The following is an 18419-nucleotide window of genomic DNA, read 5'->3' on the forward strand; positions in this document are numbered from 1 at the left end:
AGTGATAAGCATGAAAGGAATGAGTGAAAGAAGAGAAAATACAAAGGAGAGAAGAAAGAGATTCTCTTAAATTTCACTATCTTCTAATCATTTGTCTCCTTTTGCTAATCACAATTAGGCTCCAGAATCGACATGATTGAGATTCTCACATATTCACTTTACCTCCTTAATCCAGCCACTTTCTTTTGATTGACTGAAAATTCTTTCCACTGTTTCTTTAACCTGTTCATCTTCAACTTCTTCTGTCTTTGCAATGGAGCAACATTCCTGGTACAGTTTGAATTTAAAATGTTTCAGTTTATGATAAATTCTGGTACGGTCAGCACAAATTCTGCCAACAGTGAACACCTAAATCAAGAAATAAAGATTATTATCTGACATATGAAGTGAATAATATGGTAATGAATGTATTTCCTTTCTGGTTTTCAGATTTTCTTTAGTGGTGGAATTGAAATGCATTATTATCTTTAAATGATCCCTTTACCTTCTCTTACTTACACAACTAGTCAAACACTGAGCGCCTGTGAGGTTTCAAATATTGGGCAAGGCACTAGAGATACATAAATAAAAGATGTATTACCTGTATTAGGGCGCTACAGTTCTGAGAGAAAGACAAATGGTTATAAAACAATGTGAAAACTGCTGTGTCAAGATGCTATCAAAATGCTAGTGAGGAAGGGCACTTAGCCGAATCCAGAGAGGAGAAAAGTCCCTAAACTGATAAAGCTTCAACTAAGTCTTGAAAACACAAGAGTTTGCCAAGTTTGGGAAAAAAGAGAAATGGCTGTAATGTGAGGCAGAAGATGGGTAAGGTAAGAAAAAGCATGGAAAGCATTATAAGTCTATATTTATGAGTTAAAAATGCCTGGATTATAATAATTTTCTAGCTATAAGCGACATGCAAAACTGAAACAAACTCTTACACCAAAATTAAGTATTGGCAGTTTTTTACCAGATACTTTTCTTTTTCCCAAAAAAAAAAAGATGGAAATTAAAAAATAACTTTGTATTTAGGCATACTGGTTGCTTTAAGGTGTTGTATGTGAATAAGACATCAATATTTTGCTGTCAGCCAGCTGTAAGCATTTTAATTCCTATGTTTATATGGACTTGTATAATTCTATGATTAAGAACACTCTTTTTATGAAATCAAACAATCAGAACTTTTATCTTTGAGAATGTTTTGAATTTTTAAAATTTGTTATATAAACCTACAGCTAAAGTAGGAAGACAGTCTCATTGCACTAACCAAATTAAATATATTTTTACCTAAATTATTTTAGCCACTGTAGAAAATGCATCAGAAAGGGCTCCCAACATTATGATATGGTCAATTTTATTCTCATGGAGTAACCTAAGGCAACAGTAAACTTCTTGCTGACTTATGTGTTTGTGTTTATACCTAACTAAGTTCACTAATGGGTTATGCTTTCATGAGTACAAGTGGTATAGTTTTAATATTTATCTATATAACTTGTGTTCTGCCTGACAGAACAATACACTTGTTTCCTGAATCCACACTGCAAGGAAACATACAAGTGATGAAAGACAAACCAGGAGTATGTTTCCAAAAATGAACAGAAGTTATATCACAAATTAGCAATAGTCAGGTTTGATGTGTTTTGTGTGTGTGTGTGTGTGTGTGTGTGTGTGTGTGAAAATTGTATCTTGGACATTTTACAATCCTTCTTCAAATCTTCAAAAGTTTAAGAAAAGCATGTTCAGATTTCTTTTCATGGCTCTGTAAAAACCTTCCCGCTTTGCAGATCATAGAAGTAAACAGGTGTTACTGTACATGGCTTGCTTATTAAAAGTAAGTTTTCCAATTCAACCTTATCATCAAAGCAGTCCTGGTAGTAAATGACATTTCAGCAATTCACTTGTTAATACCTCCAACTTTGTGTAAAAAGACAACACAAAAGTTGCAGTGACTTTATGGGTAGCCTGTGCGTCTCCATTTCTGCCATCAAAGTAGATTGTGTGGGAGAACTCAGCTACAGCTGTTCTAGATGAAGTAGAGGCATATGATAAAATGACTTGTATTTCTATCACATTTATTCTGTATTTCCACAAAACAAGAGGAATTTATCTGTATAGCATTCTTAAGTTGAAACAAGAGGGAAGGAGAGGTGTTTAAAAGTCTCATTTTTTTTTTCCTGTATATAAAAAAAAGTATCCTTTGAAAATATTTAACATTACGGTTTACTTCTTTCCATTTCTAATTCCTACCCTCTTGGCATCTACTTATCATCATATAGATCTATAAATCCAAAATTACCTTAAAATATTCTTATATTATTTACTCCCAAAACTTGATCACATTTTATATGTAAGAGCCTATATAGAAGGGTACCACTATTCTAAAGTTTTCCAGAAAACAGTAGATGCATATGATAGCTGTAATATTTCTCCAAGTGAATTTACCCTCACCCCATGCCTATTTTCAGTGTATTGTTACAGCCCACTGTATTTCTTTACGATATGAATTGAAATATACAGTACAACACAGCTTATACTGTAGGAATCAACTTGTATAAAGTACTAAAACAGGTAACAATCTATGGTGTTAGAATGATTTCCTTAAATGTCCAGAAAAATATATTTAGAAATAACTCTAATTATCTAGTTCAATTTCTGTACATTAAGGAAATTATTCTAACAAGAAAATTAGTATAAAAATACCACAGGTAGAAAAATAAGTGCTGTGGTGAGTATTCACAAAGCAGATAAGCAAGATGACATATAAATGATGACTATGCAGGGTTAAGCACAGTTCTATGAACTGATAAATATGAGACTGAGTCAGTTCAGTTATCAGTATGAACCAACCAGTAGTACATATTTAAAGACTGGAGATGGAGCTAAAAATCTATCACTGAATTTTCCTAAAGCAGAAGAAAGCAGCAGAAAGAATCTGATTTCTAATTTATTAGCTCTATCATGTGGAGTGTAAATTAAATTTGGATAACAAACTGAGGCAAGGAAATATAGTGAAACATGCACTGTGCAGACTTTGTAATATCCAGCCTACTGTAGGTAGCTTTTTGAAGTAGTTCTCTAAGCTCTTATTTATACGCAGAGGAGCCTGCTCCTTATGGAAGTTAAAGTAAGAAGAATGAAGACGAAGATTCTCAAGGAAACAGTAGTAAAGTTTTCTGGGGAAAGGTTTGTTTTCTGTTTCTGGGTCTTCAGAAAGACAGTACAATACCAATCCAAAGGATTCTATTTCCTTTTGGTTTGGTTTTTTGTTTGTTTTTTGCATGGACATATTATACAATGCCATTTGCCTCAAAATTATTGCTTCTTCCCACCAGATCCTAAGTATCTTAAGGAGTCTGGATAGTCTCTAGGCAAAACTAAACATAAATCCAAGAATGTTTTTAGTTTTCCCAAACTATCTTTCAGATTTCACAACTCTCTTTCATCCAGGTACTTTCCTTCTCATCTATGTCCCTAAATTTATCACATTCAGATGGTCCTAGCCCTCTCGTCTTAGTACCCTATCAATACTGTTGTAACCAAATTACCCTTCCCCCAATAATTCCACTTTCCATCAAAGCATCCTTTCTTTTAAATAAGCTAATCTCAAGTAAGGAGAAAAGTTTTCATATGAAACCAATTTGCTGCTAAGTGAATTCATTAAAAGTATTATTTACACTCTTAAAAAGAACTTTAGTTAATCTTAAAGAATCTCAATTTTACATAACTACAAGCAGCAACACAAAATAATTAGTTTTCAAAATAACTTGAAGATGGGTGTGGGGTTAGGCACAGTCTCTTTAATGCTCTGGATTATAACTAGTTTATTTTCTCTCCTGGTTTTTCCTTCTTTACATATATGCATTTACACTGTACTGAAGCAGGATATAAAATAAATTTTAATAAGTTATTCTTCACTTTAAAGAAAAAGTGAAAAAACAATTTTATATTTAAAAATTTCAATCACATCCTTAACATAAATAATAACTAATGTTTACATATGGTTACATATGCATACACACATTTTATATAGATGTAAAGATAGTGCAAACAGTAATTATTATTATACTTTCAACCTAGCATTATTTCCTAACTTTCATAATTTAATTTAATGATTGTATTATAAAAATTCTGCCACATAATGCTGCTATACCATAGGCTATTAAATCACTAATTTTTATTTGGATTATTTCCATTTTTTGTATTGTAAATAATGTTTCAATCAACTTCATGATTATATCATCTGCTTTTTACTGAACTGCTTTGCAAAAGATAAACTTATAGACATTAAATAATATATAGCTTTGTGACGTTAGCTCTAAAAACCTAGTATTTTTAAAAGATATATATCACCTCTTTTTTCCTCTAGAAGTGTTTTTTTTGAGACAGAATTTCACTCTTGCTGCCCAGGCTGGAGTGCAATGGTGCAATCTTATCTCACTGCAACCTCTGCCTCCTGGGTTCAAGCAATTCTTCTACCTCAGCCTCCCAAGTAGCTGGGATTACAGGCGTGTGTCATCACACCTGGCTAATTTTTTGTAGAGACGGGGTTTCTCCATGTTGGTCAGGCTGATCTCGAACTCCCGACCTCATGTAATCCACCCGCTTCCACCTCCCAAAGTGCTGGGATTACAGGAATGAGTCAGCACGCCCGGCCTCCTCTAGGAGTCTTACTTTCCACGAACTTACTAGTTTCAATGCAACCTTGATAGCATCGCATTTTATCATTTGATTTGAAAATACTTTGCCACTTTAAGAGTTATCAACTGGCATCATAGAGTAGTTTTAATTGTATACCTTTACATGCAGAATAAGTATTTTCCCATATATTTGTTAACTTTTGTAGTTTTCTCTTATGTGGCTAGTAACATTAATGTTCTTTGCTTTTAGTTCATGCTTTCAGTTTATTCTTTGCTTTTTAAATATTTGAATACTATTTTATATAGAATCTTCACAGGAATGTCAGAGCTCTACAGGTGATTTTCTTACTCTACTGTCCTCTTCAGGATTAGCTATAGACAGCAAAGACTAAGAATAAAGCAATGTATTTAATCTACATAACAGAAAATGGTCCCAAATGTATTTTAAATCACTTTCGCTAGGATTCCAGATATCTTAGCTCATAAAAAGTCATAGATCAGTTTTTAAACAATGGAGAAATTTACATATGACTTAAATATATATATATATTCATATTTATATAGTAACATGTCGAACAAAACATTACAGATCAATTTTGAATTCATTATCCCCACAAAACCTTTCTAAGTAATTCTTGCAACCAGATCTCTCAGAGGAAACTGGTCACCTACCGCTCAATAGTACTGAGAAATCATACTACCCAGTTTAATAGAAGAATTCAGATAAATATCAAATTTCCATCTTAATAATTGACTAGGAGGATTCAGAGACAACTTTGGGTCTCTTCCTCTCTAAACATACACCTTCTCCATGGATATGTAAAGTCACCAGAAAAAGCTCTCAATATTTTTTGCATTTATAAATGTAATTTTTGCATTTGTAAATGCAGCAATCTTACAAATATTGAAAAAATAAATAGAAGTTGTCAGCATCTGCACTTTTTATCATTTCACATTATACTGCTATGTTCTTGTCGAAAAAATACTTACTCTTCAGTTTTTTCTATTCATACAAAATTAATAGCATCTTAAGTATGTGGTGGTTGCTCTAGACTCTGACATACTTCTAAAAGAGGCTAGTTGAAGCACAGTGTTTTTTTAAATTCTCTCATATTAGATGAACAGCTATCTTACATTATTTACTTGTGGAGTGCCAATTTGGTGAATTATATGCCAAAAATGTTTCTACTTGGGTCAAATTCTCCTTAGGATACTTAGGGTTATTTGTGGAAGTTTATGAACTAAAAATTTCTAAATACTGAAAAGTAAAATTAGAGGGAAGAAAATACCTGTTTATCATGTGACATGAAATCATCTATTTCCATGGTCCTGGTGTTATATAACTTTCCTGATAATTGCACTGAATATCTACAGTGGCGATGCAGTCCACAAGCCTGGCAGGAACAGTTTTCAGGATTCTTCAAATGAATGCTTACATTAGAATAATTTTCTACCCGCTCCTGAAAGCAATTAAAAAATACAAAAAAGTTTAAAAGATAAAAAATAAGAATAAGAGTAAGAATCTAACCAAATTAAAACATCTTAAGAATCACAGTGCAAAGAGATATAAGAGGAAAACACCCTGGCATTTCTTACTTTAATATTGAGCACATAGTAGGTATTTTACAAGATATTTTTAAACAAAGCAATTTATAATCTTGGCTATTACATGAAAAGAAACCAGACTAGGAAAAAACTAGTTTCATATCTCTTACACTTTTGCAGCTGCAACTAAGTAGTGCAGCTACTAAGTAGTGTAGCAACCTTGATAGATTTTAATTTACTTCTTTTCCATTTCTCAACTCTAGTTAATGTTAATGAGGTGTTAGTTAAAAATAGAAGCAGCAAAAATGTAGAATGATATAAGAAAAATAATTCAAGTAGCCCAGTTAAAACTTCAGAAAAAAAATCACATTCACTTTCCATTGTATGAATTATGTATTTTCCACACAAAAAAATTCCAGAAATAATTCAATCCTCCTATGATAACTTACTATAGTCCTGTGGAAAACACAAGTTGACACTAGGATTGCCATGTGTCCAGTATTTATATGGACAGTTTAATAGCTCAGTTATCAATAAGTAAGAGAAAATACTTGGCATTTATAAATAAGCTTCATTATTAGTTACTTGTGCCTGAGAATTTCTGCTTATGTTCTAGGCCTGTGCTAAATACTAGTATTCTAAGTGGTAGTGTAGACTAGGTTTTAATACAATATTTGAACTGCACACAATGAGCATATTAGCATGGTTACTAAACCACATTCATATCCTCTACCAGCTGATGCTAATTAAGTATCCAATATACTGACAGTTTCCTTTTATATGATTCAATACCACATTTTCAGGGAGTCAACTTTTCATATTTCTCATACTTGGTGGCACTTTATGACATGTATTACTTACAGGCTGAAATTCAGACCGAATAGGTAACTAGCCACCTTCCTTTCTTGCTTCTTCTGTACTCCATGGAAACACATGGTAAGATGAAACCTTTATGGAGCTCTATCAGCTCATTTCCCTGCGTGACTACAATCAGCAAAGCACCCCTGATGACTAACACTGAAAATAGTGAAATAGTTTAGTGAAAATAAACTTTGATGGGTTAAGCCATTGAGATTTTATTGTTGGTTTATTTGGTTTGTTTGTCATATTCTTTATCTTCTGTAGCATAACCTAGCTTATCCTATTAAGATCTTACTGAATCATCTATGTCTCCATTTTTCAGCTAATATGTTTTGGTATCCTACAGTTATTATTCCAATATCAGATTAACCAAATTCAGTAGTACCCACCACAATATGGTAAAACATAATATGGCATATTGGCATGGGTTTTGGAGTCTGAGTGACTCTCAGTTTAATACAAGCCTGTCTAATTATTAACAGTGGAACCTTATGTTACTTTATTTTTCTGAGACAGTTTTCTCATCTCTAAAAGAGGGGAAATAATAGTGCCCTCGGCCGGGCGTGGTGGCTCAAGCCTGTAATCCCAGCATTTTGGGAGGCCGAGGCGGGTGGATCACGAGGTCAAGAGATTGAGACCATCCTGGTCAACATGGTGAAACCCCGTCTCTACTAAAAATACAAAAAATTAGCTGGGCATGGTGGTGCGTGCCTGTAATCCCAGCTACTCAGGAGGCTGAGGCAGGAGAATTGCCTGAACCCAGGAGGCGGAGGTTGCGGTGAGCCGAGATCGCGCCATTGCACTCTAGCCTGGGTAACATGAGTGAAACTCCGTCTCAAAAAAAAAAAAAAAAAAATAGTGCCCTCTAGCGGCCACAGTGGCACATGCCTATAGTCCCAGAAACTCAGGAGGCTGAGGTGGAAAGATCTTGAGCCCAGAAGTTCAAGTCCAGCCTGGGCCACAGAGTGAGACCCCTCTATTCTCTCCAAAAATGGTGTCTTCCACATGGGGTTACTTTGAAGATAATAAAATATTTTAGTTTACTTGTAGACTACTTGGCTAAAGTTAAATAATCTATAAATATGGTACAGGTATACCTCAGAGATATTGCATATTTCGTTCCAGATCACCACAATAAAGTAAATATACCGATAATGTGTAACACAAATTTTCTGGTTTTCTAGTACACATAAAAGTTGTTTACACCATGCTGTAGTCTATTAAGTATGCAACAGTGTTATGTCTAAAATGTATGTAATTTAAGCTATAGTAAATTAAAAAGTACTTTAGGTCTAAAGAATGCTAACAGTCATCTGAAACTCCAGTGAGTAGGCATCTTTTTGCTGATAGTGTTTTGCCTCAGTAGGATGGCTACTGACTGATAGGGAGCTAGTTGCTGTAGGCTGGGGTGGCTGTGGCAATTTCTTAAAATAAGGCAATAAATTTTGTTGCATGCATTCTTAAAATAAGACAACAATAAAGTGTGTTGCATCCATTGACTCTTCCTTTCATGAATGATTTCTCTGTAGCATGCAATGGTGTTTGATTGTACGTTATGCAGAACAGAACTTCTTTCAAAATCGGAGTCAATCCTCTCAAGCCCTGACAATGCTCTAACAACCATATTCTAAATCCACTGTTGAAATTTCAACAATGTTTGTAGCATCTTTCCTTCCCTCGGGGTAGTTTCCATCTCAAGAAATCATGTTCTTTGCTTATCTGTAAGAAGCAACTCCTCACCCATTCAACTTTTATCATGAGATTGCAGCAAACCAGTCACATCTTTGTTTCACTTCTAGTTGTCTTGCTACTTCAGTTTTATCTGTAGTTACTTCCTCCACTGAAGTCCTGAACTCCTTCAAGTCATCCAGGAGGGTTGGAATCAAATTCTTTCAAACTCTTCTTAATGTTGATATTTTACCTTCTTCCATCAATCATAAACGCCCTTGATGGCATCTAGAATGATGAACACTTTCCAGAAGGTTTTTAATTTACTTTGCCTAGATCCATCAGAAGAATCACAGTCTATGGCAGCTACAATGAAATACATTTCTTTTGTTTTTTTTTTGAGATGGAGTCTTGCTCTGTCACCCACACTCTTGTGCAGTGATGTGATCTTGGCTCACGGCAACCTCTGCCTCCCAGGTTCAAGCGATTCTCCTGCCTCACCCTCCCCAATAGCTGGAATTACAGGTGTACATCATGACACTTGGTTAATTTTTGTATTTTTAGTAGAGATGGGGTTTCACCATGTTGGCCAAACTGATCTTGAACTCCTGACCTCAGGTGATCCACTGCCTTGGCCACCCAAAATGCTGGGATTACAAACGTGAGCCATTGCACCTGGCCTGGAATTTATTTCTTACATAATAAAACTTGAAGGCCAGACATGGTGGTTCACGCCTCTAATCACAGCACTTTAGGAGGCTGAGGCAGGCGGATCACAAGGTCAAGAGATTGAGATCATCCTGGCCAACATGGTGAAACCCTGTTTATACTAAAAATACAAAGGACAGGCTGACTGTCTTGTTAGGGGCTAATGCAGCTGGTGATCTAAGTTGAAGCTAATGCTCATTTACCATTCCTAGGTAAATGGGCCCTTTAAGAATTATGCTAAACTGACTCTGCTTGTGCACTATAAATGGAACAACAAAACCTGAATGACAAATCTGTTTACAGCATAGTTTACTATTTTAAAACCATTGTTAAGACCTACTACTCAGTAAAAAAACATCTTTTCAAAATATTGTTGCTCATTGACAGTGCACCTGATCACCCAAGAGTTTTGATGGAGATTTACAAGGAGATTAATGTCATTTTAATACCTTCCAACACATCCATTCTGTAGCCCATGGATCAAGGAGTAATTTTGACTTTCAAGTTTTATATTTATTTTTATTTATTTTTGGTTTTTTTGAGACAGAGTCTCGCTCTGTTGCCAGGCGCCAGGCTGGAGTGCCATGGCGTGATCTTGACTCACTGCAACCTCCGCCTCTCAGGTTCAAGCAATTCTCCTGCCTCCGCCTTCTGAGTAGGTGGGACTACAGGAGTATACCACCAAGCCCAGCTAATTTTTGTATTTGAGGTTTCCTCACCTCACCGAGTATTCATAGAAGTAAAAAATTAATGCCTTGCTCTGGATTCGTCTTTAGCTTACAAGAATGTTGTTGCTAGTTTGATCTTCTATCCATACCACTAAAATGTTCTCCATATCAGCAGTAAGGCTGTTTCAATCATTTGTGTATTGTTTTTAATTTCCTTCAAGAACTTTCCTTTGCATTTACAACTTGGCTAACTGTCTGACACAAGAGGCTTACATTTCAGCCTAAGTGAGCTTTTCACATGCTTTCTTCAAAAAGCTTAATCATTCCTCACTTTTGATTTAAAGTGAGAGACATGCAACTCTTCCTTTCACTTGAATAATCAGAAGCAATTTTAGGGTTATTAATCGACCTAATTTCATTACTGTTGGGTCTTATGGAATAAGGATGCCTGAGGAGAGGAAGAGATATGGGAAAACAGCCAGTTGATGTAGCGGTGAGCACACACATTTATCAATTAAGTTCACTGTCATGTAGGCATGGTTTGTTGCACCCCCAAACAAGTATAATAGTAACATCAAAGATGACTGATCACAGATCATCATAAAATATGTAATAATGGAAAAGTATGAAATACTGCAATAATTACCAAATTGTGACAGAGACAAATAAGCACATGGTGTTAGAAAAATAGTATCAACAGACTTGTTCCATGGGGAATTGCCAAAACTTTCAATCTCAAAAAAAACAAATTATATGCAAAGTGCAATAATGTGGAATGCAATAAAACAAGGTATGCTTGTATATGCTATATTTTTCTATTAAATAAAACAGTATTTATGCCACGTTCTAAAAGCCGTGCTTGTACTTTATCTTCAAAGAAAGTAAGTAGATACAGTATTTCATAGGTGGCAAATAGATAAATATTTGCCACCTATGAAGAAGAAATGGGGTCAGAGAGGTTAAATTTATCAAAAGCCAAAAAGATAGCCCTAAACTCAAGCCATCCTCCAACTTAAAGTCTTTTAATTCTTTCTGTAATCCTACACTGTCTTTTAAATCTAATCTATGACTAATTTATCACCACATAATTCAACAAGGCTGAAAAGCCTTGGATGGAACCAAATCTCTTGTCATAAATGAGGTACAGGAACTAGTGATTTAAGTGCTAAAAGGATTTTAAATAACTTAAACTTTGATTATCTTTTCATTTTTTTTATCTTGTTAATCATTAGAATATAGAATGTTAGAAGTAGTGGGGAGAAAACCCTTACAAATCATATAGTACATCCTCTGCTATTAGAGATCATAAAATAGATACCTAGTACATGAAACAAAATGTGGCAAATCTTATAAATTAAAAAGGTTTTTCTCCAAGTTGGTAGAATTATACAATCTTAAAGTAATGAAAAGATGCCAAACACTATCTAGGCCAAACAATGTGTTATGGAAATCAAGCATCATTAAGAGGTAAACAGGTGTTTCATAAAACAGAGCTTCATAGACTAAAACACAAATTTAGGAAGTATTGCATTCTATATCCCCCTTTGAATATTTACAGTATAAATTCACATATAATGCTCGGGAAAAGTCTTCCAGTAAAGAAACCAGATTACATTAAATCCACTGATTCTCAAATTTCTTTGGCTATGGAACTATCTCTTCTGATGTAACAACACCCTGTGAGATGATCTAATTTTAAAAGATGGGCTAAGCCCTGGAGATGTTCTAAAGAAATTCGTCATTTTGAACCATTTAATTATTGGATATAGTTAATGTGAATGATTAAAACAATAATAGCTTTTAGAAGATGTGAGAAATAATAAGCTGATTATTTAACAAAGAAATGCCAGTATTTTAGAAGATTATTCAGTCTAGATTTTAAATCCTGAGAGGTCTGCTGCCCCAACCCCCAAGCAGAGATTCAAAAACAAACTGTATACCTTATATTGTTCTTTCCAACGACTTCTAGATACCAAACTCTCTAGACGAGGTTGAACAAAGCGGTTATCCAAATAATGAAGAGATGTGAGCATATCTTTTGCATATGATTTTTGCCTCTTGCCATCTGTTCAAGGGATAAATAACAAAAAATCATTTTGTTAATAAGAAATATTTAAGCAATTTAATACTTAAAAATTTCTTCCCGACTTGGTTGGGAACATTTTAAATTAGGAAAAAATATTAAAAAAATAATTCCATCAGAACATTAAGAAAAAACAGAGTAAGGACACTATAGTTCTCCTTATAAGTATAAAACAAGCTTTAACATTATTTTCTGATAACAAAAAAAGCCGGATGAAAAAGCTTGCCAAATTATTTTTTATTCTCTTATACAAAACTGACATGGATTAGCTCCTGAATTCCAGATAAAGCTCAAACTTCTGAGTAGACTTTCAAGGTCATCTGCAACTGATTTTATTCTACTGATTCCACAGTAACTTGTTGTGTCAACAAATCAGAATGCTCTTTTCTGGCTAGGCCTTTTTCTCACTCTTCTTTAGCATGCTACACTCATTACTGCCTTCCTAATTTGGCTCACAGTATATACGCTATATATGTGTCACAGTATGAATTCAAGCTTTATTTTCCTAACTTACTGGAAGTTTTATTAATTAATTTAGCTAATGAATTTATCATATTTCTTAAAATCATCACAAATTCAAACACCTTACCATGGCTTACAAACACCTTACCATGGCTTCTGTCCTCAGCCTACTTCTCTGAGCTCCTCTTTCCTCCCTCTCTCCTATCTCATTCCATTCCAGCCACACAGGCCTTCTAGTTGCTCTTGAACACACCAAACTTACTCCTTTCTAAAGGCGTTAGCACTTCCTTTGCCCTCTGCTAAGCAAGTAATCCACATATTACTTACTCCCTCTGCATCATTCAGGTTTCTGTTAAAAGTTACCTCCTGAGAGGCCTTCTTTGACCACTCGAACTAACATACAACATAAACTTTACCTTCCCTTATTCTCTATCTTCTTACCCTATTTTATTCTTTTTTATAACAACTAATCACTCGTTGAAATCATATTATATTATGCTTACTCATTTATTGTCTGTCTCTCCCATTAGACTTTAAGAAACATGAGTGCAGGAATATATAACACATAAAACAGCAGAGTGCTGGGGATATGACAGCGACTTAAGAAATATTAGATTCCTGCACTATTAGATTCCTATGAATATATATATAAATTTGCTCCCACACTATGATAAGGGAAGAAAGCAAAAATACATTTTCAATACAATATGTAAAGTGCATATACATGAATAGAACCATACTCAGGATGATGGTATTTTCGTATTGAAAATGCATTTTCAATACAATATGAGAAGTGCATATAAATGAGTACCATGAGTACCACCATAATCAGGATGATGGTGGCACAAATAAGAATAACAAATATTATGTGAATGGGTCATGGATAGTTTCATAGTAGAAATGTTTTTATACTCACCTAAAACCTCTGGGACAAAAAGGGATTATTTTCTAAGAAGAAAAGCATGGGCAAAGGCACAAAAGCAGAAAAAAGCAAGGAACTTTTAGTGAAATTCACAGCTCTGGGAGGCTGGTTTGGCACATGAGTATTAATACACTCTGCTGTTTTATGTGTTACACTGTAAAATCCACTGTTAACTATCTAGGACAAGGACCTGTCACAAACTTACTTTCCATATATCTCAGATAATAAACACTAACAAGCATTTTACATGGAGTTTTGCTGTAGCTGATCCTACAGGGAAAAAATTGGAAGGTCTTACGAATGATCCTTGTTGGTTTTGTTTAATCTACATAGTTTTAAAAGTGAGGTTGTTTTAAAATTGGAAAAAGTAATAAAAACCAATTATTTCATTCATACTATTAACTTACCATACAATGTTCCCAGGAAAGATTTATCTAAAGCATTGATCAGAAGAGCCTTCACAACTCTTTCAAAATGAGTATAGTGGTCACTAAAAGAATCTGAAATTAATTTTAAATAAATATTAGAATACAGCAGACAAAATAATTTGTTGAATACAATAGGTTCCATTCTTCAATGCTAGGAAATTAAAACTTTATAGATAGTAGAAACAGTTTAATCATCCTAATTTCATAGCTTCCTCGATGACTTGTCTAGTCAGGGAGAAAATCTCCATTTTCCAAACTTATTGGCTTCCAATCTAAAGGGTCTACTTGTTATTTCAAATCACTTCCCAAACTTAAGAAAACTGTTCAGAGAATATTAAAATATGTTCTGGAAAACTAAAAATTATCCCTTGTACACCAATATTTATCAATTTGACACTTAGAGTGAGAGAACAGGAGAGAAAACCTCCAAAGACAGTTTACTAATATGACTTATTCTGTAAAACACATTACATGTGAAATTGACCAGGAAGCTGCTACTTTAGCCAGAACCCCAATGGCTATAAAAAACTCCATTTCCCTTTTCATGCTGCCCCAGATTTAGGGCTTTCTATATCAATTAGAAATCTTGTATATTTCCTTCCCCATACCACATATTTAAGCCCACTTTCTCACTAACCAAATCTCATACATGACATCATCTGTTGTGACAGGGCAGGCAGCGATAAGAGAGGATTCCTACTATTCTCATTACTTTTGGATCAGAGTTGACTATGACTGTTGAAATGTTCTCTATCAACTATGAACCCTTCCTTGATCTAACAGTCACTGTAGAATACACGCCCTATTCAGGGCACATATGAAGATATACTAAGGGAAGCCCGAGTATTTCAGGAAACATAGAAGATGTCTGACAAGGATTAAAGCAAAATAAGATCTATCATAAGTAACCATGGATAGATTTTGACTCTCCTTCCATTTGAAGTAAAAAGAAAGATGGGGTTAAACATGGAAAACTGTCTTCACTTAATATTTTGGTTACTAAAAGGGCTTTATAACTCTTTTTCAGACTTTAGGGTACATTTTAGAATGCATTCTTTTCTAAGGAGACACCTATAGAAATGCTAAAGAGACAAAAATAAAGTAATAAAAATAAATGACAAAAGCAGGTCATTTGACTGGGCATTAGCCTTTAGATGGCCCATTATCAACTGAAAATTATAAGAGCACTGGCCAGGCTCTGTCGCTCATGCCCGTAATCCCAGCACTTTGGGAGGCCAAAGAGGGGGTATCAGGAGGTCAGGGGTTCGAGACCAGCCTGGCCAACATGGTGAAACCCATCTCTACTAAAAATACAAAAAAATCAGCTGGGTGTAGTGGTGGGCACCTGTAATCCCAGCTACTCGGGAGACTGAAGCAGGAGAAGCACCTGAACCTGGAAGGTGGAGGCAGCAGTGAGCCGAGATCGTGCCACTGCACTCCAGTCCTGGTAACACAGTGAGACTCCATCTCAAAAAAAAAAAAAGAAGAAGAAAAGTATAAGAGCACTAATCATGGCTTTTAGTGAATATTTTCTTAAAAATAAGTAGAGCAAAATTGAAAAATAATACTTCAATAGAATTTAACTTTGACTAGACTGTTATCAAACTCTGGATATAATACGGTATTGAGCAATTTTGTGTTAAAATCCATCTAAACTCTATCTATAGTAGCATATTTCAAATGGTATTAAGAGAAACTGGGAATATTAACAGATGTGCTGAGAAAAAAAATCAAATTCATCCCATGTGTACCTAAGTTTAACTATACAAACTGCAATAAAATATTTCATCCTACTGAATTTACCATTCTTGAATGTCCTAATGCCCAATGCTGCTCATCTGCTACAGAATTTTGACAACTAACTGCTTCTCTAGTTGAAAGACCCTAAGAGGAAATGAAAAGGTCAGAGATCAAAATCATTTGAGGAGTTTTGTCCCCAACCATAAGATTCTTCTTTTATCAATATACATCAGAATGTACTTCAAAAAAGTCAGGAAAAAGGGGCCTATTTCATTACACTTGAGTGGACTGGTGGATGGTGGTGGAAAAATGCTCCTGGAATTTCAGATTGAAAAATAATATTACCAAGAAAATATATGCCAGGAATCATTCTAAGCATTTACATGCATTGCTTTATTTTTCACAACAAGCCTGTGGGATATTATCATTACCCTAGATTCATTTCTGGTTGAGGAAACTGAAATATAGACAGGATGAAAAACTTTCCTAACACCAAACAGCTAGTAAGTTTTGGAACTAGGGCTGGAACCCAGTCTAACTCCAGATTTCATGTTTCTATCCTCTAGTTAAATATTGTTATACATGGTATTTAGATTTGATATTATATGTCACAACACAGAATTTAGACTTGGAGGGAAAACTAGAGAAAATAAAATTCAAATCTCCCATCTTAAGAAAAATGGCATTCTCAGTGACAAAATAACTTATCCAAGGTGACACAACTGGATGGAGACAAAAAAAGGCTTAGCACTCAGCTCTCCTCCAGAGCTTTTCTCATAGTGCTTTAACCCCTATATTGGATGAGCTTCTGTGCAATGTCCCAGGAATATTGTTTTAAACAATATTTTAAATATTTTATTTTAAATAAGCTTTCCCCGTGGTTATTTTAAAAACTGAAAAATGTAAAAGAGAATACTATATTTGTGTTTATGTATAACTTATTTTTTTCTAAGGTAGTTAATCAATTTCCCTATATCCAATCATTTGGTACTGTAATCATTCTTGGATTTCCATGTATCTTACATCACGTACTAATTTCACATACATGCCAAGATTTGTTTCAATACCACCTACCCTTCTTACTGATCTGGCTGTCATTCTTCAGAATTATTTTGCAAAGTTTAACCAAAAAAATTAATTCAGAAGAAATAACTTCTTGTTCTATACATATTACTTTTCAGAAACATGATTGTCTCTGTACTTATTCATGTTTTCTGTTCTGTTTCACAGTAAAGTGTATTTTTTTACCTATAAAGCCATACTTTTCTTTTTAATACCAGACTGAGGAATTTTATTTTGGTTGCCATTGTAGATGGAATTTTTCTTGATTACATGACTTAAGTAATTATTATTAGTATACAAGAAAACCATTGAGATTTACATACTTAGTGTGAATCTGGTGATTTTTTTTCTGCGATTTTTTGCCAATTTCAAAATAGTCAGATTCTCTTGGATATTTCTGGGAGATAAGCTTCCTGGAACATTACAAAGCTGGAGATAGACATTGTTAAAGGATTCCTGGACACTATCTCTGCTTTCTCCCATGACCCTAAGGAGAATGTGGTCTTGCTAACGCTAAATTTATTTCCATCACCAAGCGAATGTTTACGAATATTCTTTAAGTAAAAGTATATAGATTCTTGATGTACTTTCTTCTGGAATGGAGGTGTCAGCCTAGTATACGAGGCAGAGCCAGAACAAGAAACTAACTCATTTTTCTACTTTAACATAGCTCCCCTACCTTCACCCCTGTAGGGCAAAAGGAATGTGATACAAGCCATGGAAAGATATGCTACATCTACTCCTGCTGTCAAAATATTTATATTCCTTCTCTTAACTTCTGTATCTTTGGTTAAATAAGTCAGAAACTTTTAGCTTATGTGTGTGTACATAATACACACACACACACACAAATATATGTTCAAATAGTATCTTTCCTTTTTCAATAGTTATTGTATGTCTTGTTGCTTTTTCAAAACATCTAGAACAAAGGAGAAAATATTTTTGTCACGTTCCTGATTTTAAAGAAAATACGTCTAGTGTTTCATTTTAAGTATGCTGTTGTCTCTTGGTTTAAAATACTGTCATGTAAAGGACATACACTCCTATTACTAATTTTTTAACAACTGCTTTTCTTAAAATCCAGGCATGGGCATTGAATGTTATCAAATGTTTTTTCTAGAATCTCCATAAATTATATGATTTTTTTCTCTATTGATATATTAATGTAATATATTAATGACTTCTAATTTTAAGCCATTTTAGAGATCTAAAAAGAATGATTAGAGATCTTTATTTTTGTAATTAGAAAAATAGTTCACACGTTTGCAAACTATTTTCATCAATTTATTAGAAATGTAAGCTTCTTTAATCTGCATAAATGTGTTATGTGTTATGAAAATACTTCAAGAATACTTTCTTCTATAATAACTTTGAATTCGTATCTTATGTTTTCCCATCCAAAAATATGGTATGATTTTTAGTATATTCAAATCTTCTTTTACATATCTAACTAAAGTTATAAAATTTTCCTTTAGATTTCCATTTGCTCTATAATTCTGCCACCCCCTCCCCCAAATTTATGAAATAGGGTCATTTCTAGTCTTTTATTATCTCCTCCTTTATAACTATTTTTTTCTTCTCTACGCTAAAACTTCTCAAGTATCTCCTGTCATTCATGAAATTTTCTGGAATGTTAGTTCTGCTCTCTACTGC

At 34.2% G+C, this 18419-nt stretch overlaps 1 protein-coding gene across 3 annotated transcripts in view; it reads right to left on the reverse strand.

Moving 5' to 3' along the window:
• CCDC82 (coiled-coil domain containing 82) overlaps window positions 1-18419 on the reverse strand; it is a 36979-nt gene that overhangs the window by 6050 nt on the left and 12510 nt on the right. For all 3 annotated transcript variants that reach the window (XM_017505287.2, XM_017505288.2, XM_017505289.2), the window contains exons 4-7: window positions 13944-14036; window positions 12010-12134; window positions 5909-6079; window positions 163-348 (exon numbers count right to left, since the gene is read on the reverse strand). In XM_017505287.2, coding sequence (XP_017360776.1) covers window positions 163-348; window positions 5909-6079; window positions 12010-12134; window positions 13944-14036 — 575 coding nt within the window. The remainder of the gene's footprint in view (window positions 1-162; window positions 349-5908; window positions 6080-12009; window positions 12135-13943; window positions 14037-18419) is intronic.

Source organism: Cebus imitator, unplaced genomic scaffold (assembly GCF_001604975.1).
Source record: "Cebus imitator isolate Cc_AM_T3 unplaced genomic scaffold, Cebus_imitator-1.0 Scaffold336, whole genome shotgun sequence".
In the NCBI taxonomy this organism is placed as follows: domain Eukaryota; kingdom Metazoa; phylum Chordata; class Mammalia; order Primates; family Cebidae; genus Cebus; species Cebus imitator.